This window comes from Scleropages formosus, chromosome 19 (genome assembly GCF_900964775.1).
Source record: "Scleropages formosus chromosome 19, fSclFor1.1, whole genome shotgun sequence".
Classification (NCBI taxonomy): Eukaryota; Metazoa; Chordata; class Actinopteri; order Osteoglossiformes; family Osteoglossidae; genus Scleropages; species Scleropages formosus.
In genome coordinates, this window is record NC_041824.1 from 4,117,292 (window position 1) to 4,139,948 (window position 22,657).

General features: G+C 48.9%; 2 protein-coding genes across 5 annotated transcripts; one reads left to right on the forward strand and one right to left on the reverse strand.

Moving 5' to 3' along the window:
* On the forward strand, positions 1-2,514 carry foxh1 (forkhead box H1). The gene is made up of 3 exons (XM_029246463.1): positions 1-240; positions 1,431-1,535; positions 1,642-2,514. Exons 1-3 carry the CDS (start codon positions 1-3, stop codon positions 2,512-2,514), a joined length of 1,218 nt encoding a protein of 405 aa, XP_029102296.1.
* Positions 2,515-4,731: 2,217 nt separating this feature from the next.
* Positions 4,732-22,355, reverse strand: oplah (5-oxoprolinase, ATP-hydrolysing). Of its 4 annotated transcripts, none has more exons than XM_029246131.1 (27): positions 22,143-22,355; positions 20,983-21,154; positions 20,382-20,573; positions 17,544-17,658; positions 16,520-16,643; positions 15,878-16,073; positions 15,530-15,671; positions 15,034-15,172; positions 14,471-14,538; positions 13,646-13,962; positions 13,443-13,555; positions 13,051-13,221; positions 12,763-12,900; positions 12,192-12,330; positions 11,829-11,941; positions 11,184-11,335; positions 10,887-11,068; positions 9,014-9,115; positions 7,989-8,163; positions 7,543-7,727; positions 7,223-7,369; positions 6,840-6,974; positions 6,498-6,647; positions 6,227-6,384; positions 5,969-6,129; positions 5,636-5,733; positions 4,732-5,170 (listed from the first exon to the last, which is right to left on the reverse strand). In XM_029246131.1, exons 2-27 carry the CDS (start codon positions 21,151-21,153, stop codon positions 5,021-5,023), a joined length of 3,933 nt encoding a protein of 1,310 aa, XP_029101964.1. In that variant the 5' UTR covers position 21,154; positions 22,143-22,355; the 3' UTR covers positions 4,732-5,020. The 4 variants fall into 4 exon arrangements, with proteins under 4 accessions (XP_029101964.1, XP_029101963.1, XP_029101961.1 ...); XM_029246130.1 differs by having other exon boundaries at positions 10,908-11,068; positions 15,530-15,695; XM_029246128.1 differs by having other exon boundaries at positions 15,530-15,695.
* Positions 22,356-22,657: the final 302 nt, after the last annotated feature.

The window sequence follows — 22,657 nt, forward strand, 5'->3', positions numbered from 1 at the left end:
ATGCCGCGGGTCCGGGGCGACGAGGCCCGGAGCGGCCCGGCGCCGTCGGCTCAGGGTGCGAGTGGGGATCCGGAGAACACGGGCCGTCGCGAGGGGGCCGCCTCGTGGGAGCCCCGCGCGAGCAGCCAGAGCGGCAGGAAGAAGAACTACCAGCGGTACCCGAAGCCGCCCTACTCGTACCTGGCCATGATCGCCATGGTGATCCAGAGGTCCCCGGAGAAGAAGCTCACGCTGTCAGAGGTAACGGCGGCGCCTTCTGTTTTTTTTTAAATTTTTTTTTTGTTTCTTTGTTTGTTTGTGTGTTTGTTCCTTTTTCTTTTATTCTTCTTCTTATTTTCATTACTTATCTGACGACTGATTGAACGCGGGGGGCTCGAGCCCCGCGCGCGACAGACACACACTCCACCAGCTGAGAAAACGCTGGAATCAGTTAAAAATTGGTCGAATTGGCGTCGCGATGAGAAGTTGGTCATGAGCTGTTTTGGTGTCACGTTTTCACTCCAGGATTTGTGTCTGTCCCCATCTGTCCTCATCACTACTAGCCGCGCGCGCACAGCGCCTACTTTCGTGACATGTTACTGCGGCGCGGAGACTCCGCGATGAGCGCGTGGGGGTCGCCCCCCCCCCCCCCCAAGGGACACACACACACACACACACAGGCGCACCTACACAAACAGTAGTGTGTGGGCTCATCGCCCACACACCCGCTATCACACTCCGCCGCGAGCGGCAGCGCAGCCCTGCGTGTCTGCACATCAACCAATCAGAGCGATTTTATTTATTTATTGATTTATTTAGGTCGGGCAAATCGTCTCGCTTTCAGCACTTGCGCAGTGACCGAATGACTAAAATATGACTTAGATTTTGGTTGTCTTTAACAATGAAATGGCAAAACCGGTTGTTCCGGGTGGTGCCCCCCCAACACCTACCCCGCTGACCTTCTATTGTACTTATAATTACTGAGCAGAGTAACATCAAGCTCAGAGTTTTGACCAGTTTGCACTGCTGAATAAAGGGGGTGGCGGGGGGGTTTGTTGGGGTGCGAAGGCCCTTCTTCTGCCCCATGTCTCTGTGCTCCACTGCGAATGAGAAGGACAAGACCAGGACAGCGGGGTGTGTGTTTCACCGATGTGAAATCTGTGCTCTCACTTGTGGATCTCGTTTACTACGATGCCATAATATAAACCGAGTCACACTTCCTTTTCTGCGATCCAAATAACAGAGTGGTTTATAGATTAAAAAAATGAAGAAAACGAAGGCACTCGGAGAGGTTGGCGTTAAGGCCAACTACAGCGCATCCCTCACACCGGCGTAGTCAGTTCCAGTATACCATCCCATGCGATGTTCTCCAGACTGAAACATTTAAATTTGCTCTTTCACGACCACGTCAGAAGCCGCTTGACAAATGTTCACCATGTTCTCCTTCTTAGATCCTGAAGGAAATCAGCAAACTCTTCCCGTTCTTTGAAGGAAACTACAAGGGCTGGAGGGACTCGGTGCGACACAACCTGTCCTCGTACGACTGTTTCGTCAAGGTGAGCCGTGACAGAATAATTTATCTCCGGAGCTCGTGCGCCTCCCAAGCGCTGGTCCGCGTGGTCACATAGTCTGAGCCCCTGTTGTCCCTGTACGTTTACGTAGGTGCTGAAGGATCCCGAGAAGCCGCAAGGAAAGGGTAACTTCTGGGTCGTGGACGTGAGCAAGGTGCCTCCGGAGCTCTTGAAGAGACAGAACACCGCCGTGTCCCGCCAGGACGAGGCCGTCTTTGCTCAGGACTTGGCCCCCTACATCTTGCATGGCCGTAGCCTCAAGAGCGATGGCGCGCTCTGCCCGCCCCCCAGAGATACCCCGCCCCCGCTAGAGGAAGAAGCAAGTCCCCCCAAGTTGGATTCTTCCTTCGCCATTGACTCCCTCCTGCACAGTCTTCATCCACCTACCACAGAAGCTGGTGAGGAGAGGCTGAGGAATAGGTTGCCCCCCGTCCTCAGCCGGTACCCCTACACCCACAGAGCGTCCATCAGCTCCGCCAGCCCCGGCTCATCATCCTCGGACGAGGACTCGAGGAGCAGGTCCTGTCTGGGGAAGCACGGGCGCGAGGCGGGCCCTGGCGTGGACGAGGACTCCCAGTCATCTGCGCATAAGTTCTCCAGAGGGGATTCCGGCCCGCCGTGGGAGCTTCCGACCTCCTATGCCAAGTATGCTCCCCCCAACGTGATTGCCCCACCCAGCATGTTCTTCAGCAGAAGCCCCTTCCTGCCCTTCAGGAGGCTGCCTTACTATGGCTACCATGCACCCCCTGCGACTCCCAGCCACTTTGTAAACCATTCTTACTGGGCCCTCCCTACCAGAGGCAGCACCCCCCTCCAAACACCACCCCTCTATTTGGATCTAGACCGGCTCTTGCAGTCAGTCCCCCCAAACAAGAGTGTTTTTGACGTCATGGGTGCCTCCAACCCCCTGCCGCACTCGCAGCCCGGGCAGTACAGCCTGCAGACTCCATACTCCCACTACTAGGCCCCTCTACTTATGACCTTTGCAAATCAGGGCCAAAGACCCTCCCCGGACACCTAGTGCTCTGGAAGTATTCTCCTCGTGCAGCAATCGCGGCTGGGGGGGGGCTTCCTTTCCGCCGGGTGAGAAGTCTTCCAGTCGTACATAACTTGCTCTGTCCAGGGTGCTGCGCAAATGAGACGGCGACCGGAGGCTTTTTGCTGCCTGCCATTTGCACTATTTCATTCGCCGTTCAAGGAGAATGGATTACGAATTGGAGAGTGGCGAGGCGTGACGTGGAGAGCTTCACCTCGAGAAACCGAGCATCTTCCAGGAAGCGCTTTTTCAAACGGCGTCTCGCAACTTTGTATGAATTGTGCGCCTTCTGTTGTGTTGGGTTGCGTGATTGAGAGGTTTTTAACTGGAACTGAAGCGAGTCTAAGATGTGCCTTCGTGAAGGGAAAACAGGGTAGACGGGGTACTTAGAGCAGTATCGCCGTTTTGCACGTGGACTTGCTGTGTTTTAAGAGCTGAGGAATTCTGTTTTTTTTTTTTTTTTTTTTTTTTTTTTGTGTCACGGATGTGTTCTGCTGCACGACACCCTGCTGTCACTTCCCTGCGAGATGAACGGAGTCCCACCGGGTCAGTCCTCTTATTCTGCCACAATGCGATGTATCTTTTTTCGCAGAAATGGGGGAGAAGGGAAATGTGGTTGAAATCAATACAGTCCAACACGCCTGCTGCGAAGTCTTTACCCTTAAAGAATCCTGTGGGATCAGTGGAGCTCAGTTCAATTAGGCTCTTAATTGTGGCCATAAAACAAATGTGTGGGTGTAAAGTCGAGAGCCACGCAAAGATCAAACCTACTGTCGATATTCGTCTCTTGCCCTGCTATACAGGACACGTGTGACATGAAGCAATTCTTATCAGACCTGGTTCTTATCTGTCGCAGTCACCCCCCCCCAAATATTTGGGAACCTCCCCAGGTATCTGCATCAACCAGTGTGTGACAAAGATCCACTGGGTTGGGGGGCTGGGTTCTGTACTCTTCTATCTCCCTAGATGATGATGCACAGTAAGTGTGAGAGAAGCAGTGTGACAAAGCATTTTTAGTACAGTACTATCAATGATGTCATATGTCCTAAAGAATTAGCAACATGTCCAGTATGATTTTACATGGGGAAAACAGTCAAGATGTGGTCCTGCCAAAATAATGTATTTCCTACTGAGTAACCTGAAATTTAAAACTAACTACTACTTTGCATATTCAGTGGGAAACTCGAGTCGAACACAAGTAGGGTTGGTTGGGGGATGTTCCAAGTCACCACATCCTTTAATTGACTGTGGTTTCATTTTTAATCCTCTTCTCCTTGTCTGCAATGTGTAAAATTCCTTGTTTCCTATTCTTGCAGTGTTTACCCCCCCCCCCCCCCCCCAAGTGTTAGTTGGTGTGTCATTGCTCTGCATATTCTCTCCTGCTCCATGGGGAGCCCAAAAACTACAACAACACCCCCCCCCATTCCTTATCTCCCTGCTGAATGCTCTGTTGCCCCATGGAATTCTCCTGCCACCCCTGCCCCCCAAGGCCTCCTTATCAGCCTCTTTATAGAGAGACAGACTCATTCTTACAGTTATATGATAGTAAGTATCTGGTGAAATCTGTGAAATTTAAATCTCAAGCGGGCTGCGCTAGAGTGTAGAACTGAAGACCGATCAGTGAAAGGAAGGAGTGACGCTAGAGCTTGAATTCTGCACAAACTCCCAGTGTAGGAACAAACTGTGTCCATTAGAAAGTAAGTGAGCAGAGTCAACAAACAGACCGTTCAGTCCAACAGATCAGGCTTTATCTTAAAGACGTTAACACTCAGGGTATTGTTTTGCTGTTTTAAAGTGCTTGTCTTCAGGTTTTGTGGTTTTTTTTTGGAAAATATGAAACTCCATTAAATGACTTAGGTTTAATAATGAAATACATTGTCTTTCTCTAAGTAACCGAAAACGAACCCAAAGTGGCAATCTGAACAATAAAACAGCATTTTAAAATGCTACGTTTCCCCTGCAAGTTGCACTGATTGCTTGGGTTTTTAAAAATTTTATGAGTTCACTATAAATTACACATCTAGAGGTGAGGAAACACATTTTGAATGTCAGACTTGTTGAAAGTTCTAATTTACTTTTTATTAATGTGAAAGCACCAGTTAAAAAAAAAAAAAAAATTATAAAAAAAGAAACTATAAAACGGACTATAAAAACCAAATAAAGATTTTCAAAATTTACATTGTTTGCTCGATTTATTAAACAAAGTAACAAGGTTACACTGATGTTACGCTGATGTCCCACTACTCTACAGCTATGAGAGTGACATCAGTGTGCAGGAGCTGCTTTAGGATCCTCTCGCTCAGAGGTCTTTCCTGGCCACACGTATGGTATACGCGTGACCCGTCTACTTCGCTAACCACATCAGTTCCTTTCCAGAAGTCGAACGAGTCCCATGCCAAGAGGAGCCGAGGAAGACACACACACTCATGCGCACTCACACACTCTCCTGGGCCTGACGGTACTCAAACACACTCCCTCTCTCCGGGAAGGATTCTGTGACACGCTGGCGCTTGGCAGGGGGTTTTTCATTGCTGTCCTCTTTCCCATAACCCCCTCCGCCGGGGGTGTACAGGCAGAATACATCCTGTTACGAGAGAGACGCCCAGGAATATGGAGAAGAAATAAACAGTAAATTAGGATGTGAGAGGAACCACAGGTTCAAAGGATGAGACAGTGACTACAGTTCTCTTACTGAATCTTGTTAATCCTGACTTCACAAGGGCCACCTGGTACTCTAGTGGTTGGAGCTGCTGCCTTTTGACCCAAAGGTCACAGGTTTGAATCCCATCTCCAGCTGTAGTACCCTTGAGCAAGGTACTTACCCTGAATTACTCCAATAAAATTACCAGGCTGTATAAAGGGTAAATAACTAAGTAGTTTAACACTAAGTCGCTTTGGAGTAAAGTGTCAGCTAAAGGTCGATGCATCATGTAGATGTAACAATAAAAACTGGTGTGAAACTCCTTATCTACGCATAAGAAGAAAGTAAATGTAACAACCGGCCTCCTCCTTGACATAGACCAGCAGCCAAAGTGCAGCAAAATCTCACCCCGGGCTCCAGGCTCACGGTGGTCTTGGCCCCCAGGTTGAGGACCCTCCCATCAACCTTGTGGAGCAGGTTCAAACCCGAAGCTCCAGCCTCCCCACCTGTAGAGCCGCGGGAACAATCCAGAAAAGTGGAAGTGGAGGAGGAGGGATGTCAGGGAACAAGACATGGCGCGTGCAGTACAGCGGTGTAAAGGTAACACTGGTGCGGTGTTCTACTGTAAACTGTCACAGTACCACACAAATCAGCGTGACATGTGTCCCAAAGGAAAGATCATGCATTTGAAGGCCATCATAAAAGAAAGGGGTCAAAGGTCGGCGGGTGAGCAGAGGTTACCGTGCAGGCCATAAGGTCGCGTGGAACGACGCTCCGTGAGCACAGACAGGACCACGTTGTCCCGGAAGAGAAGCTTCCGCACAACCCCATCGCCTCCGCGGTACCGGCCCCTGCCCCCAGAACCAGGCCGCAGCGAGAAGCACTCCAGGATAACGGGGTATCTTGCGGAGAGGTGAGATCACGGTGAGGTTCAGGTGGGGGTTAGAGGTCAGGGAGAGTAAAGAACGCCCCGGGTTACTGTTCAGCCTTGTGTCCCACCTCTTCTCCAGGATCTCTGGGTCAGTGATTCGCGTGTTCGTCATATGACTGTGGACGCCACTTCGGCCGTGCCAGCCCTCCCCCGCCCCGGCTCCCCCGGCAACCGTCTCATAGTAGCCGCTCCTGTCGCTGCCGAACGACACGTTATTCATGCAACCCTGCAGGACGCAGAAGGAGAAAATGGATCGTGGGCGACGGCGCCAATCTTGAGACCCCCCTTTCCCTGCAGTCGGGGGGGGATTTCACCTCCTGCTCGGCGCACTCGGCTGACCTGCGAGGCAGCGCACGCCTCGAAAGCGCGGAAGATGACATCGACCACCCTCTGCGAGGTTAGCACGTTGCCGCCGACAACCGCGGCGTCCCGGGAAGGCTGGAGGATGGAGCCGGCAGGAATCACGACGCTGATGGGGGCGAGGCAACCCTGCAGCATAGCGAGGTGTACACAGGGTGTCACTAGAACAGCCTTCTGGGTACAAATACCTTCACCCCAAGGTAAAAAAAAAAAAAAAAAAAAAAAAAAAAAGAGAACAAGCCCAGTTCCTGAACTGCTTCCCTCCTTGTCACGGAACACCTTCTCGCCTTTCTCCTGATCCTACCCCTCACACACACTCGCCTGGTTCAGGGGGATGTCCTGGCCCACCATGCAGCGGAGGCAGTAGATGAGGGCGGAGAAGGTGATGGCACGAGGGGCGTTGCAGTTTCCCCAAACTTCTGTGCCGGTGCCTGTAAAATCGAACACGGCGCTGCCCTGCGGACCAAGCAGAGGATGAGGTGTGAAGAGGGTCCGCAGCGTTGGGGGGGGGGGGCTCCTCATGAGTCTCGAGAAACACATAGCAGGTCCTCCACATATCTCTCACACAGACACACACTCTCAGTGTGATGTCTATAAAGATCCCATTTTCCCAATGTGTTTGGCTGTCCTTTCTATGGACCTGAACCCAAACCCAAAATTGAGGTCAGAGGTCATCAAGAGACCTTTGGCTGCACCAGCCCTACCTCTGCCTCGTTGATTTGAACACGAAGTCTGATTGGTGTGCCGTCGTCCATATGATCCTCGGCCTCCACCTCCAGGAGTCCCGTCAGTTGCCGTTGGCGACGGGCAAATTCTTTCAGCATGTCCCGTACAGCCATCTCTGCGTTGCTCTGAAATACCGCAGTACATGGCGGTTTACCAGGTGTTGTACAGCGTTCAGATGACAGACTATAGGTGAGACACGGCAGAGTACACAGACTGCAGGGAACGAGACAGAACACACTCCTCGGCCCTCCGGTTCACCAGAAGCGACCCCTCACCTCCTTCAAACCCGGACACACACCTGAATATACCCCATGTACGCCTGCACGACTTCCAGCCCGTAGCTGTCAATCAATTCCAGCACCAGCCGACTCCCTCTCTGATTGGCTGCCACCTGAGCCCGCAGGTCCGACAGGTTGTCGTGGAGATTTCTAGTCCCAGAGCATCCTGGGTATTGGACTGGCGCCATAAGAGCGGCGGTTACGGCTGCAGGAGGGAAACGAAGGTGAGAAAGATCAGTGGGTAACACTTGAGCGCTGGCCTGCCTCTTCGTGTGTGCGTGCGCGTGCGAGCCGACAACCAAGAGGTGACGCACACAATACCTCATCCACACTCCTACACTGCTTGTACCGATGGCCACGGCGTTAAAAGGCCACTCGGCCACTAAAACGGCACCGAATTCGGGGACCGTAGCATTTAAGCTGACAAGTGCCCCCCCATTCCCCTCTTCCTGCGGCTTTTACTCACCTTCCTCCTGAAACGTTCCAGCGGTGACCAGTTTGAAGGAGGTGAAGACAGCGCCCTCCTGCTGTAGGGAGGTGGAATGTGGGGGCATGGAGCCTGGGGTGATACCGCCGATGTCGGCATGGTGCCCCCTGCTAGCTACAAAAAACACGGGTCCAGTCGAACCCTTCCTGAACACCTGCGTGGAGGGGAACGCGGCGTCAGTGTTTCTTCTGAGGAAAGGTGTGAGCTGCAAGACCTTTCCCCCGTTCGTAAAAGACATCAAGCATCGCAAGAACACGACTGCACTGTCTAAACTCCTCAGGGCTGCGAGAACGGTGTTGCTATTGACCTCTTACCCCACCGGTGATAAATAAGTTTTTATTCACTCTTTCTGTATATTTACATTTCTGTATTTCTTTTTAATTAATTATCACTTAATAATTATATATACAATTATGTATGTTATATTAATATAACATATAATCATATACATATAGACATTAAATAATCATTAATGATTATTAATCTAAGGGGTACTGTCCTGAAATGGTTTAGTTCATATTTAGCTAACCGTGAACAATATTGATAAGAATTATAATTTTTTTAAAATAAACTCATTCATTTAATCTATCAATTTTCTTCTCTCTGTATTTTCCCTCTGGCATTGTGGTTTGTTGTAATATATGGATCTGGGGACAGCTGATACTGTACTGGTTACAACTGCTGGGTTTGGACCCACAGGTGACAGGTTTGAATCCCACCTCCAGCTGTAGTACCCTTGAGCAAGGTACTTTCCCTAAAATAGCTCCAGTAAAAGTTACCCAGCTGTACAAGTGGGTAAATAATTGTAGGTAGATTAACATTATAAGTTGCTTTGGAGAAAAGTGTCAGATAAGGGTTAATGGCGCAGTGTTTTCTTTATGATTCGAACTTGTGCAATTGCTGTTTTTTTAATCAGTAAATTTTCGTTTTTTTATTTATTTATTTATTTTTTTTAAAAACAAACAACAGGTTGAAGTGCACTGGTAGGCAAGAGAGGGACCCACTGGGGTGATCACTGTGAGGTCGGGAAGGTGGCTTCCCCCAGCACAGGGGTGGTTACTGAGGATCACATCACCCTCCTTCAGGTCGTCCCCCAAAGCACGGATCTGCAGAAAGAGGGGTTAGGAGAATCAGGGAACAAAGGAGACGGAATGACTTCTAGTCCCAGTGTGGAAATGTCAGTGTGGTAAAAACAGCACTTATTTTTAAATTTAAATTCTTAAAATATCTACATTATCCGCTTCACCGTTTTCAATGAATCGTGTTTTCTTCACCCATCTAACACTTCTGTTTGACGCAGAGCGAATGTGTCTTGTGTTTAGCGGTCAAACAGAAGAGGAATGGAGGGCGACGAACGCCTCCATTCAACTTTTTTACCACGTTTTTAGAGCTGTGTGTGTGTGTGTGTGTGTGTGTGTGTGTGTGTGTTTTTCCGTGTTTCGGCGATCAATAACATGATGATGAATGTAACATATTCATAGGACAATCCATCACACGTCTCCATTCACTAACAGCAATTTCAGACAACGGCTTCTCATTTTCAGAAATTAACGTTAAATTAACTAAACTTAATGTTATTAAATTTATTTATTTATGTATATGTCTGTCTGAAACCACTTGTCCCATGCAGGGTCACGGGGGAGCCGGAGCCTAACCCGGCAACACAGGGAGCAAGGCCGGAGGGGAAGGGGACACACCCAGGACGGGACGCCAGTCCGTCGCAAGGCACCCCAAGGGTGACTCAAACCCCAGACCCACCGGAGGGCAGGTCCTGGTCAGACCCTAATGTTACATTAAACATGTGAGCAGCTCTAAATTAATGACAGTACAAAGTATCACTGGCTCAGTTCCACATTTATACACAACCTAATAAGAAAATACACAAATCATTAACCCTTTAGTGACTGCGTAAAAGTGACTTTGGAGTCAAATGCTATGAATACAATGTGTTACACGCTTGAGCTGCATTCACACTCTTCACTTCAGGAACCAGTGTGTCATCGGTTCTTAATCCAGTGTTTGTGAGTACCTTTTCCTTTGAATATAAAACATCTAACGAAAGAAAAGTGAAACATATGATAAAATAAGACTGTATACCACTAACGACACACGGTGCTTTGAAAAAATATTTACTCTCATTTTACTGAATTGCAAAAGTGACACTGAAATTCTGCCTATGTGGTATTTTACTTCAGAACAATTAAACTCTCCATGTAAAGCGCAGAGGAGCAAGGTTTGTGAATTGTGAACACCATATAACCATTTTGGCTACAAAGCTCTCTTCTGCTCTCATGTGACTGTACAACTGTCTCCCACATCACTGATGAGCCGCCGCGATGCTTTCTAGAAAACTCGGCCTGCTCTTCAAGATGCTTCTTTAGGTATTGTAACGCTATGTTCATAACAATGTAACAAATTTTATTATGTCCATTTTTTGCATTTTCCATTCAGTTTTGTTACATTAAACATATGTTTGGCATTAGTTCACACTATATGTCAGTTTTTACAAAAATATGCCACATTCTTGAAATTAGCAAATTTTGGCACTGGGTTCTGAGAAGCAAATATTCCGGTACCTTTTAGGATCCGACACTTTCTAGAATGTTCTGACGCTTCTACAATCTTCCATTGGCTGTGAAGTACCAAACTAAAACTGACACTCTAGAAGAATTAGTGGTATTTTTGTAACCCGTAAACTGTAGCTACTGTAATCATAATCAAGGGGAAAAAAAATTGACATAACTAAGATCGTTGGCAAATGTTGTTACATTGTGTTATTTATTTATGGCCATATTTGGGGGGGGTCCTTAGGTTTCATCAGATCTTGAAGGTCAGGGCACCGGGCTACTCAGTGCTGCTCCCTTTCCATCTGCTCACCTTTGGATTTGAAGGCCATACCTGGTACTGCACAGTCTCCTGCATAGCTCCCAGGTGTACTGGAATGTGTGGAGCGTTGGACACCAGGCCGCCGTCGGGCCCAAACACTGCGCAGGAGAAGTCCAGCCTCTCCTTGATGTTGGTGGAGATGGAGGTGCGCTGTAGAACCCGACCCATCTGCTCTGTTACAGCGAGGCAAGAAGGTTCCGCTGTCACTGTGTCAATAGCGACAGCCTTTCTACACGTTTCCCCAACACAAACACACACTCCCTCTTCCAGGGGTCCTCCGGGTCTCACCGGCAATACTCATAAAGCGGTGTGAGAAAATCGAGAGCTGCACGGCATTGAGCTCAGTGCCCAGCATGACGACGTGATCCGAGCCCACGGCGATGCGTAGGTCGCCCCCTGTTGTCAGCTGAGCCACACAGCAAGGCTCCACCAGGATAGTGCTGTGAAGGAGAGCAGCGGAACAAGGTGGGGTGGGGTAAGCAAAGCGTGCATTTCACACGCTAGTGAACTTTCAACAGTCCTTTCATATCGCAGCCCTTTAGCAACAGGTCATGTAAAGCACTGCTCTTAACCTCATCTGATCAATATTACACTGCTTATGGTAAAACCAAGCAGTGCGTTTGAATCATTTACCGCCGACAATTTCCCGCACCTTTTCACAAAGGTCATATTAGTAATCGATATTAGCACCGAGGGGGCGTGGTGGCGCAGTGGGTTGGACCGGGTCCTGCTTTCCAGTGGGTCTGGGGTTCGAGTACCGCTTGGGGTGCCTTGCGGCGGACTAGCGTCCCGTCCTGGGTGTGTCCCCTCCCCTTCTGGCCATATGCCCTGTGTTACCGGGTAGGCTCCGGTTCCCTGCGACCCCATATGGGACGAGCGGTTCTGAAAATGTGTGTGTGTATTAGCACCGAAAATAAACTTCTGAAGGACTACCTGTTCTTGTCAATGATGATGGCTGGACCCGCAATGCTGTGATCACAGGTCAGCTCCTCCCAGAGGTACACCCTGGTGTCCAGGTATCCATTGTCAAAATAGCAACGAGTGACCTGCAGAGCAACACAAGGACGGCAGCACGGTTACGGTCGCAGAGGGACTGCAGACACACCCAATGTACCTGAGCTCAAGGCTTTCACACCACCACACAGAAGAGAATTTAGGGCTGAACTGCTTTTACAGGACTGATCGGGTGCAACGAAAGGCCAACGCTCAAATACTGACACCTCCGAAGGTCGTCGGCCATGTCCGTCACCAGCCATGGACGGGAAAGGATGTACGCGTGACCCTTCAACGCCATACCTCAACAGGGTTGGGTGGCCCTTGACTTGACTTGACTTTTGTCAGAGACTTTATGCCCGACTTCCCGGAGCCCCTGACCCGGATGTCATCCACTGCGATGGGCCGATCGGGGATGGTGAAGCCAAACTCTTTGAGGTACCTGGAGAGTAAGAGGAGAAGGAAATCACCTGGGGGGTCCAGGAGAGGAAGCTATTATAACTCCAGAAGGGAATAATCCCAGCACACACACCCAGAGACAGAAAAACAAATAATAAACCCCAAATATGGGTGAAGGTATGAAGAGATGCACAAGAAAATGTGACCTGTGATGAAAACATATTATTTTACATACTAAATACAGCAGAAAGAACTATAAAAGGTTAAATGCGAAGCATCACCCTGAAACAGGTTCACATAAATAAACTGAAAACACAGAGCAGAAATACTCCCACAGACGGCCAATAATACCCAGACCAGGGTGGAAACATGGTACAGTGATCTATGATTACTGTTCTCTGCTTTCGCCCAGTTTATAAGTGTCCCCGAAGGTGGGAAGCAACAACGAAACACGTGTGGAGCTGGGGACGAGCACCGTTGGGTGAAGGCTGTGCGGAAGTCTCCGGTGCGACAGGAACGAGCGTCGGAAGGGTGGCCCTCAGCCGTCACCATGAGAGCGCAGTCGGTCCCCTCGTAGCGCAGGTGGAGAAATACCTCCATGCTCACCTGGGCACTGATAAGGAGAGAGGAAATGAGGTGGGGGGGGGGGAGTCAGTGCTCAGTGGCCAAGACAATCAATAGGATGGACTGGACTGTGTGCCCTGGAGGTGCTGTAGGAGAGGTTTCGACCCAACAAATTCCTGGTCCTCGTTCGGGTTCTGACCTGGCAAACCCGCGGGCCTTCAAGGCCTCCCGGCAACGCGAGGTGAGACGCTCCACCCGGCAGTCCAACTCCTCGAAGAAGCGTGGCTCGTACCGAAGGGAACACGGCTCTTGGACCTCCTCCACCACGTCCGCCAAGGCCAAGCCGTAGGCCGACAGGACGCCGCTGTACCTGGTGGAGAATAATATAATAGAGACATAAGGCCCGATTCATAAAGGCCCATAATCCCTTTCAGGAAAATCTCATCTGCACCTGTAAAACAAGGTCCACAGAATGCTCCTGGTGATCGTTGTGCTGAGCTTCCTACCTGCTTGCCTCCCTGCTGGATCGCTCTTTGCCCCTCCCACCCTCCTAGTCACATCCACCAATGCACACCGTCCCAAAAGACTCACTTGTGGATAAAGACTGACTTCATCCCGAGAGCCCGTGCTATGGCACACGCGTGCTGCCCTCCAGCTCCGCCGAAACACGCCAGAACATGCTGGGAGGTGTCGTGCCCCTTGGCCTGGGGGTTGGGTGTAATGTCAACGATTGACGTTTTTCCATCTCGTTTAATACGATTTGTACATGCGACTGTTTACCGAAGGGACGTTACCTGCGTCAGTGCTCTAATGGGGCGACACATGGCCTCATTGGCCACCCGGATGAAGCCCATGGCCACTTCTTCCACAGCCATTTTCGATCCCCCATCCTTTGTTGCAATGCTGTTTACATGACAACCTCCACTTTCGCCGCTCTGTGATTGGTCGGTGGACAGGAAGTGGTTGATCTCCTGGGTGAGCTGGCGGAAGCTCTTCATCGTCTCCTCTATGGAAAGTGGCTCGTTCTCACAGGGGCCAAATATCTTCGGGAAGTAGGAGGGAAGCAGGCGCCCCAGAGCCAGGTTGGCATCGGTGACTGTTAGAGGGCCCCCTGCAGGATGGGATGACTTACTTCTCCGTGATGTCACACACTGGCCCTTGTGAACATCCAAATTCGGACTTGAAGAACCAAGTGCCGCAGTAGAATACACCAACAACTGTACTCTCCAAATGCAGCGGCACACACAACCCCGGCCCCCAAATCCCTCCAACAAAACTATTAGAAATATTGATAAAGAACTGCAGGTAAATCCAAGATATTCATGTTTAAACAGTTTTAATTCCTTCACCGAACGCGATAAAATTGAAAACGGAGATATTGCATGTTGATCTGCTTTGCAAAGCCGATGCTGTCTTGATCGCATCGGAAAGATTAACTAACTTCGACAAAACGAGCTGCAACAACACAAAATGCAGACCTGTGAACCAAAAGAGACATTTGCGGATGGGCGGCTGCTCATACGGCTCAACAGTTCAACACCTGGTGACGTAGATGTGAAAAATTTGAGTAGAACTGAAAAGCCGTCACGGCCGAAGGGGGGCGGGGTGGTATTTCCTACCCTTCCTGTAGCAGGCCGGTCCTGGGTGCGCACTCGCAGATTCCGGCCCCACCACGAACATCCCTGACCTGGGAAATGCACATGAAAAAGAAGGGTAAAGAAGAGTAAAGAGAAGGGTAAAGAAAGTACTGGACTTTCATACACGGCACCAGGAAAAGTGACCCGTTATGTGAAAGTGGAGGGAAACTTTGGAACCGACAAACATAAAACGATTAATCTTTCGCCAAGTGCATAGTAAATAACGAACGATGTTTTGCGATGCTAATGTGACTTAGACCACGAGTGCAATGTCCTCTGGTCACGTGTTAAGTATCACTGCCTCAGGATAAACCGTAGGTCCTGTAAATGTGCCAGCTAAGGCATGGTACAAACATGGTATACTGGCATTTCACAGCCAACCAGTACAAGCTTTAGGACCAAATTAGTGGAATCATTCACAACTGCGTGCGTGTGTGAGCACCTCTGTGTCCCTTTGGACAACCATAAAACAGTGTTTAAGAACATGGACTGTGGCCCAAACAAGTCGAGGTGAAGTACCGCAACACCCCTCCTCCTACCCCCACCTGAAGAAGAGGCGCGAGCCGCCTCCGGCGGCCACCGTGTTGATGTCCAGCTGTGGTGCCTGCAGCGTGATGCCCGCGGTCGTAGCCTCGAACACGTGCTCGTACTGCCCGGCGTAGCGGCTCACGTCCGTCGAGGTACCTGGAAATGGGTGGAGGGTGGCGGAGGGGGTCAGGGGTCATGGGAAAGGGTACGGGGTCAAAAGGTCACAAGGGGAGGTGGCGTGATGGTGGTCGTGGATTACAAGAGGAGCATCAGAGGAACAGCGAATCACACCAGTCCTCATCCACACATCTCCCTCCCATCAGCACCCCCCCGATCCTTCCTACAGCTCCGACTCCCTCACAAGGCTACACCCCTTCTCACCCCGCAGTGTGTTGTTCTTCCCTCCCCCTATTTTCCAAACCCCCCAGCCCCCCCTTTCCTTCCTACCTATTGTCCCTTCCCTGTCCTCGCCTTCCTACCCTCTAACACGGCCCCATCTCCTCCTGTGCTCACCCCCCATGTCGAACCCGATGATCGGCTTCTTCTCCGTCTGGTCGTAGGAGGTGACGGCATAGCCCACCACACCCCCTGCTGGGCCAGACAACACAGCCCTGGACCCACAGAACCGATCCATGGGTGTGAGGCCGCCATCCGACTGCATGAACAACACAGTCACCTCCTGGGGCATTGGCGGGGGGGGGGAAGTGAAACGTGGTGATTTGTAACACAAATACTTCTTTCAAAGCACTGATGTGTGTCCTGTTCATGTTTGCGCAGCGATTCGCACTCTGCAGCTACACACACGTACAGAGCACACTCCCGTGAGCAAACGCGGACGCGCACCCACGTACATGCGCATACCTTCAGCCCACCCTTGAAGCCGGATGTGAAGCCTTTCAAGTACTGCTGGATCTTGGGTGTGAGGTACGCATCTGCGCAGACGGTGTACCCCCGAGGCACAGCCCTTACCATGGGCATCACCTCGCTGGACAGGGATACCTGGGAGAAGCCCAGCCTGTGGGCCAAGGCACCTACCGCCTGCTCATGGTCAGACCACCTGGAACAGGTGGGGGGGGGGGGGGGGTCACATAAAAAAAATGTAGAAGCACTGTGGCACACACAGAATATGTGTGTGTGTGTGTGTGTGTGTGTGTGTATATATATATATATATTATATATATATATTATACTGTCTATCTATACATATATTATATATAGACAAATGCGTATAGTCTGTACACCCTACAGAAATGGTCATTATTCTTGGATAAAATACAAAATTAACTCAGAAAATGACTAAATTACTTTGATTCACAGCCCTGACTTTATTTACCTACTTGGTTTACCCAATGCAACTTGGGCTTCACTTATTTTTGCACCTGTACTTCTTCAGTTTTTCGACTTTTCCACCAGTTCTCAGCACACCACGCAGTGCAGTAACACACTTTGCCGTTATCGCGGCGCGCTGGACGCACGCGACCGCGTATCACACACTCTACTGACGTGTAGGAGTGGAGCAGCAGTACGGCGAGGCTGGTGATCCCACGTGACGGCAGCCCTTCCAGGTCACACTCGAGCCGCTGCAGGTCCGGCTCACGCCACACCTCCAGGACATCACCCGTACTACCTGGGCGGCAGAGGGAAGGAGAGGACATCAGGTCCGCACCACGTGGCGCCAACATGCCAGAGCCTTATTACCCCGGAGAGCGTTACCTTTACAGGGCAGAGGGATAATGTGGCTATAGTGGGGCTGGATGTGATTTGTAAGAGGGACACATACTGAGTGCGGCGCATTCCTTGAGTGCAGTTTTAGCATCTCTCAGAAAGCTAGATTATCGTTATTACTGTTTTATTTTATTTGCTCAGTTTATTATTATACCATTAATAAAGTGAGTACATACAGTACAGGGCTGCTTCCAAATGTGTGACCCACACAGAGATGGTAATTATTCTTGGACAGAGTATCAGAATAAAGTTATAAAATCTGAATGTTCACTCCTAAAATAAATTTATAAAACGAATAAATGACTATGATTCACACAGCTGATTCTACTTACTTGGTTTAACCAGTGTAACTTGGGCTTCGCTTATTTTTACACCTGCACTACTACCATGTTTCTACTACACACGATTTCTTGTAAAGCAACACACTGAATTTATCATTACACACCTATTATGTCAGAAGCTCCTAATTGTTGTTGTTGTTATTATTATTATTATTTTTATTATTATTATATAATACACCTATTATGTCACATGAAAAAGACTGGCTCTCATTAATTAACCATTTTGTGGTAAAACTAAGGCACACGAGGGGTTACCATACCATACTTTCAAGCAACGCCATTACTGGTGACAGGGCAACACCAAGTGCATCAGATAATGACGTGGACTTGTAATACATGGGTTCAAGTACCAGGAGGGGCCCCGACACCCCGTATTACCGAGAGACGTATATTAATAACAGTGTAAGTCTCTGTGCATCATGTCATTAAGTATAATGGTGACACACAAAGTCACGGCACACCTGTGACCTCCTTCACTGGGTTCCTTCCAGGGATCCGGCGACCGTCCTGTTTCAGGACCACCCTCTCGTCCACTTCGATGACCTCTTCGTACAGAACGTCCGGCACACGCACTTCCTGTGAAGCACCCACACGGCCGCAGAAGCGAGAAGTCAAATTTAAGTCCTTAAATAAGCGACACTGAGAATTTCACAAATTTCCCACACGTATCAGAATGAGTTTTATTGGTCAAGTGTGCTGATGCACACAAGGAATTTGCTGTGGTTACAGGTATATATACTGTAGTATATTTCATATAGCATAGTATAGTCGCTGTAGTATATATACTGTAGACCATGATATACATACACGTTTGATATATATCATGGTCTATGACACACACACACACACACACACACACACACACACACACACACACACACACACAATCATACATTGTGCGACTCCACCATTAACACGACAGCGAAGGGAAGTGTGTGACAGAGTGTCAAACCCTGGAAGCAAACCTGCCGCTGGGCTCAGGACAAATATTAAATATTACAGGGCGCTTTAAGATAAGTATTAAGATAAGGGAGAGAAAAAGTTCCTTGAGTTTTCAGTCACAAAGATTCTGTGTTTTGCGTCATTGAAAGGTTGGAACGATAATTCTGCTCATGCTGAACTCGACATTTTCCCCCCCATTCTCAAGGGTCAGTTGTCCGAACTCTAAGAGCGACTTGGAGTCACTAGTTCACCTGGACCGTGAGGGAAAACGGGATGCTGAGAACATCCGCGCGAATATGAGGAGAATGCGCAAACTCCATGCAGACCGAGCGGGATTTGAACCCATGCCCACTGTACCAACATGTCACCCGCTAAGCCTAGAAACGATGTTTCGAAGTTCTCCGTTTGTCCTCACGAAATTTCTGTGAATTTCCTTCCCTGCATCTACGCAGCATGAGCTTTGAAGTCACTGCCAGGCAGGCGACGCCTTTCCAAAGAAGCCCCCCCAACACCCCGAACCCCCAGCAGGAGTTCAGGAGTTTGGCCTAAACGGACACTGAACAGCGGGCGTATCCAACACGCAGCCCGAGTGCTGGGTGCAGCCTGTTTATTATGAGAAAACAGCCTGTATGAAAATTTCCTCATATAAACTATCAAGAACAACTTACATTTTTCTAACACTTTACTCCAAAGCTTCTTACAGTTATTTACCCATTTATACAGCTGGGTAATTTTACTGGAGTGGTTTAGGGTAGGTACTACACCTGGAGACAGGATTCGAACCTGTGACCTTTTGGCCCAAAAGCAGCAGCTCTAACCACTACACTACCAGCTGACCCTTCTTCTGATCAAGATCACTGTGGTCCAGAGCCTATCTCAGAATCAGGGGGTCGGAGACAGAGGGAGGGATAGACCCTGGAGGGGAAGCCAGTCCACCACACGGTTACCAACTAAAAAAAAAAAAAAAAAAAAAAAAAAAAAAACACACACTACAGCTACTGTAAATACTATACAATGTCATCACATAACACCGTTATCAGCGCCTGTGTTTATTTTCCGTTTCCGTATCACGGTTTACTCTGTATTACTATACTCTTTAGCTGCCTGGTAAGTGCTGCGAGGTCACCGTGAACCCCCCACAGAGCGTTCCAACTAGGCTATCGGACAAAAGCCCCCGTCATGACCTTGAGGCCGGCTCGTGGTGCGCCCGCTGTAAGCACATACAACAGAACATCTCTGATGGAACAACCAGCTACTTAAAATCCATATTTTTTACTGAAACAGAGACAGCTGTGGATATATTAGTGGTTGCATGACCATGTTTATGGCTTTATTGAATAAAGATTTTAACTGTGATGACTGGAGAACTGTGATGACCTATTTACACACATAAAATATCTGCCGTGTTGGACAGTCAGTGGTAAAAGACACTTTCAGTGCTCTGCTAATCCATTCTGATCTGCTGGGGGGGGGGGAATTCAATATACAGCATTGTGTCACACAATACAGAAAGTTCCTCACTGTACCTAAAGCAGCTTGTGGTTGAAGATACATTTATCTGACTGTAACTTGGCCCATCATTGAGTTAGATATTCAACTTAAACACAAATATTACACTTTGCTTTAAGGAACCTCCTCTGAACGGATCAGTACAACTCTGTCTATAATTATCATGTGTTTGTTTGGTAACAAATATAAAGTTATTTATTATTATTATTATTATTATTATTATTATTATTATTATTATTATAACAACAACAACAACAACAACAACAACAACAAAAAAACTGAATGAAATGCATCTGCAGAATAAGAGGGACTTTAACCTGCAGTCTTACAATCAAAAGCTCATGGACCACTAGGGTACCAGTAAACAGTGCGTTTGGTGACACGGCGAGTAGCACTGCTGTCTCACAGCACCTGGGTGGTATGAGAAGACAGGGGTTCGATCTCTGCTCAGTCTGTGTGGAGCTTGCATGGTCTCCCCCTGCCTGCACAGGTTTATGCTGGGTGCTCTGGTTTCCTCCCAAAGACATGCTGTTCAGGTTCCCCCATAGTGTGTGAGTGACAGAAAGAGTGCGTGTTCCACTGATGTATAGATGAGTGACCCAGTGTAAGTAGTGTATCTAGCAGTGTAAGTCACCATGGTGAATAAGGTGTGTGGGTTCATAACACTACACAGAGTTCAGTGGAAGTTGCTTTGGAGAAAAGCATCTGCTAAATGAATAAATCTAAGTCAGATGAGCCAGATTCACTGTATATTTAAAATGCATCACTATGACAACCAACTGACACTAATTCAGGAAACCCGCTCCATCCAGACAGGTGTCGTTTCGCCTCTCGGGGAAGGCGCTCACCAAGTCGAAGAGCCTTGGACGAGCCTGGGTGCCGATGTGTAGCAGGTCTTTGAAGCCCCGTGTGATGAGAAGAGCAGTTCTCTCACCCTTCCGCTCCAGGAGCGCATTGGTCGCTACCGTGGTGCCCATCCTGATCCAACCTATGAGGGACGGGTCCAGCGGCTGATCCCTGGGAAAGCTCCGCCCAGTCTCCTACACGCAAAGGTGTGGTGGTGGTGGGTGGGGTTAACATGACGTTTGGAGAAAGATACATGATGCCCACGCTCAGAGGAATGTCACGTGACATCCAACATGGTTTGTCACTCTGACCTCTGCGCCTCGAGTCACTGATTGTCTAGCCTCCACATTCTCTACATAACCCTTGACCACCGTTGAAACGGTTCAATCATTTTCACGCGTATCGTAGGTCCACCGCTTCTAACTGGAGACCAAAGGATCTTCTCTCACCAGCTGCACCTACTTCCAAATGACGCCTGATGGACTTTGACGATTTTTATACTCAACGTACAACCTGACCATTGACCACGGAGTTCTTTAAGCACCGATAACATAGTTCCACTCTGTCCCTCTGGCAGCTTCCCTGTCGCCTCCCTCCTCTCACCTCTTCCAGGACCCTACGGATGCCCTCGGTAGGAGCGTCCTTGTAGTTCTGTGGATCATGTGAGAGCAGTTTGAGGACCCTCTCCCGTCCATCTGGGCAACGGGCGAACACATCGGTGAAGGTTCCCCCGCGGTCGATTGCAAAGTCAAACTTTTGCATGGTCTCCGCCATCCTGGGAGAGAAGAAAGAGCACCGGACCCCATCCTGATCTTGGGAGACATTTTTCACTTGAGTACAAAGTGTCCTGAAGAATGAAAGCAGGTATCTGAACCTTGACATGGAAACTGTCACCGATTACCAGTCACCACACCTGCAGCACACACTCAAGCACAGAGTTAAAAGGGTGGTAAAATACTTTAAAATGACTCAGCTGTTGACTTTCTTCTAACTTTGTGAGGAGCCTCATTTTTGTCGAATAAACTGTATGTATGAAGTCCTTGAGCTACAACACTGGACACAGATGTCATTCTCGTGTAATTCATACCTTCATATTCTCACAGGAAGTGCGAAAATGGAGATGTGGCAACTGTACAAATTATCACTTCATTATATAATTCATTCATTGCATTTATATAATTCCACTCCTACTACTAGTACTACTACTAATAATATTATTATTATGAAAGCTTATTCCACACAATGGACAGACTGCATTGAACAGAAGTTTTTGAATATCATAAGAAATACTAAAAACCGCAGAGACCAGCTCTACTGTAATTTAATCATCACCTTATTCTTGTGATTTTAAATATAATATTATTATTATTAATAATAGCGCGACTCTCATATTTAAACTCGGAGAGTAACAAATTATAGAAATAAAAATAATAACGCTACTATTATTACTATTATCTTCCTCCTAGTACGAGTCTCCCGGGTGTGTGTGTGTGTGTGTTTGTGGGGGGGGGGGGGGGTCGCGGTAGTTTTCGCGCCATTTTAAAGCTTAAAGTCTTCAATGTTTTTCCACATCGTTACTAATTGTTTCCCTGCTGTGGCGCGCAGTACACGGTACCTCGCAGTAAAAACGCGCTATTACACGCACGGTATTCACAGCTGCACCGCGCTATGCGCTAAGAGGGAGGGACAGGGACACACACACACACACACACACACACACACACACACACACACACACACAGGCTGGTCGTCGTGCAACTCACGGCTCCTCGAGCTCCACCTGCGCCGACGGCACGCCTGCTCTGCGGCTCGCGACCCGTTTCGTCTGACACGACTTCCCTCGCGCTCCAGCTGCTCTCTTTCCCACGCAGGACCCGGCTAAACGAGCCGTGCGCTGAGGCAGCTCGCGCAGACGGCCGGCCTACGTCACGCGCTGCCCCTGCGGGCCGCGTGGTCATCCACCCCTCCTCGCTCCGCCTCTGACGGCTCGTCTGCGCTGAAATGCCGCCGAGAGAGAGAGAGAGAGAGAGAGAGAGAGAGAGTGGACACACAGTGGACACATAGCTTGAATGCAGCAAACACACGTTACACACCAGCAGCAACTGACCTGTTTACACTTACTTACACTTACTTACACACACACACACAGTATAAATAAGTCACCGGACTCCGGTAATAATATGTCAGTTACCCCACGCCACTGCCACACAAGTGCCTGAGTGGGAGCGAACTGAAAAGTGACACGGAGACCAGACGCGAGTTATCATGTAACCGCTTC

Excerpts from the sequence above, each read along its gene's own strand:
- foxh1 (XM_029246463.1), top strand. The coding sequence starts at position 1 with ATGCCGCGGGTCCGGGGCGACGAGGCCCGGAGCGGCCCGGCGCCGTCG. Across the intron at positions 241-1,430 it reads AGAAGCTCACGCTGTCAGAG|ATCCTGAAGGAAATCAGCAA; the intron begins GTAACGGCGGCG and ends TCTCCTTCTTAG. Across the intron at positions 1,536-1,641 it reads CGTACGACTGTTTCGTCAAG|GTGCTGAAGGATCCCGAGAA; the intron begins GTGAGCCGTGAC and ends ACGTTTACGTAG.
- oplah (XM_029246128.1), bottom strand. The coding sequence starts at position 21,153 with ATGGCGGAGACCATGCAAAAGTTTGACTTTGCAATCGACCGCGGGGGA. Across the intron at positions 11,069-11,183 it reads CCGCTTTATGAGTATTGCCG|AGCAGATGGGTCGGGTTCTA; the intron begins GTGAGACCCGGA and ends TCGCTGTAACAG. Across the intron at positions 6,975-7,222 it reads TTCAAATCAACGAGGCAGAG|GGCAGCGCCGTGTTCGATTT; the intron begins GTAGGGCTGGTG and ends CTTGGTCCGCAG.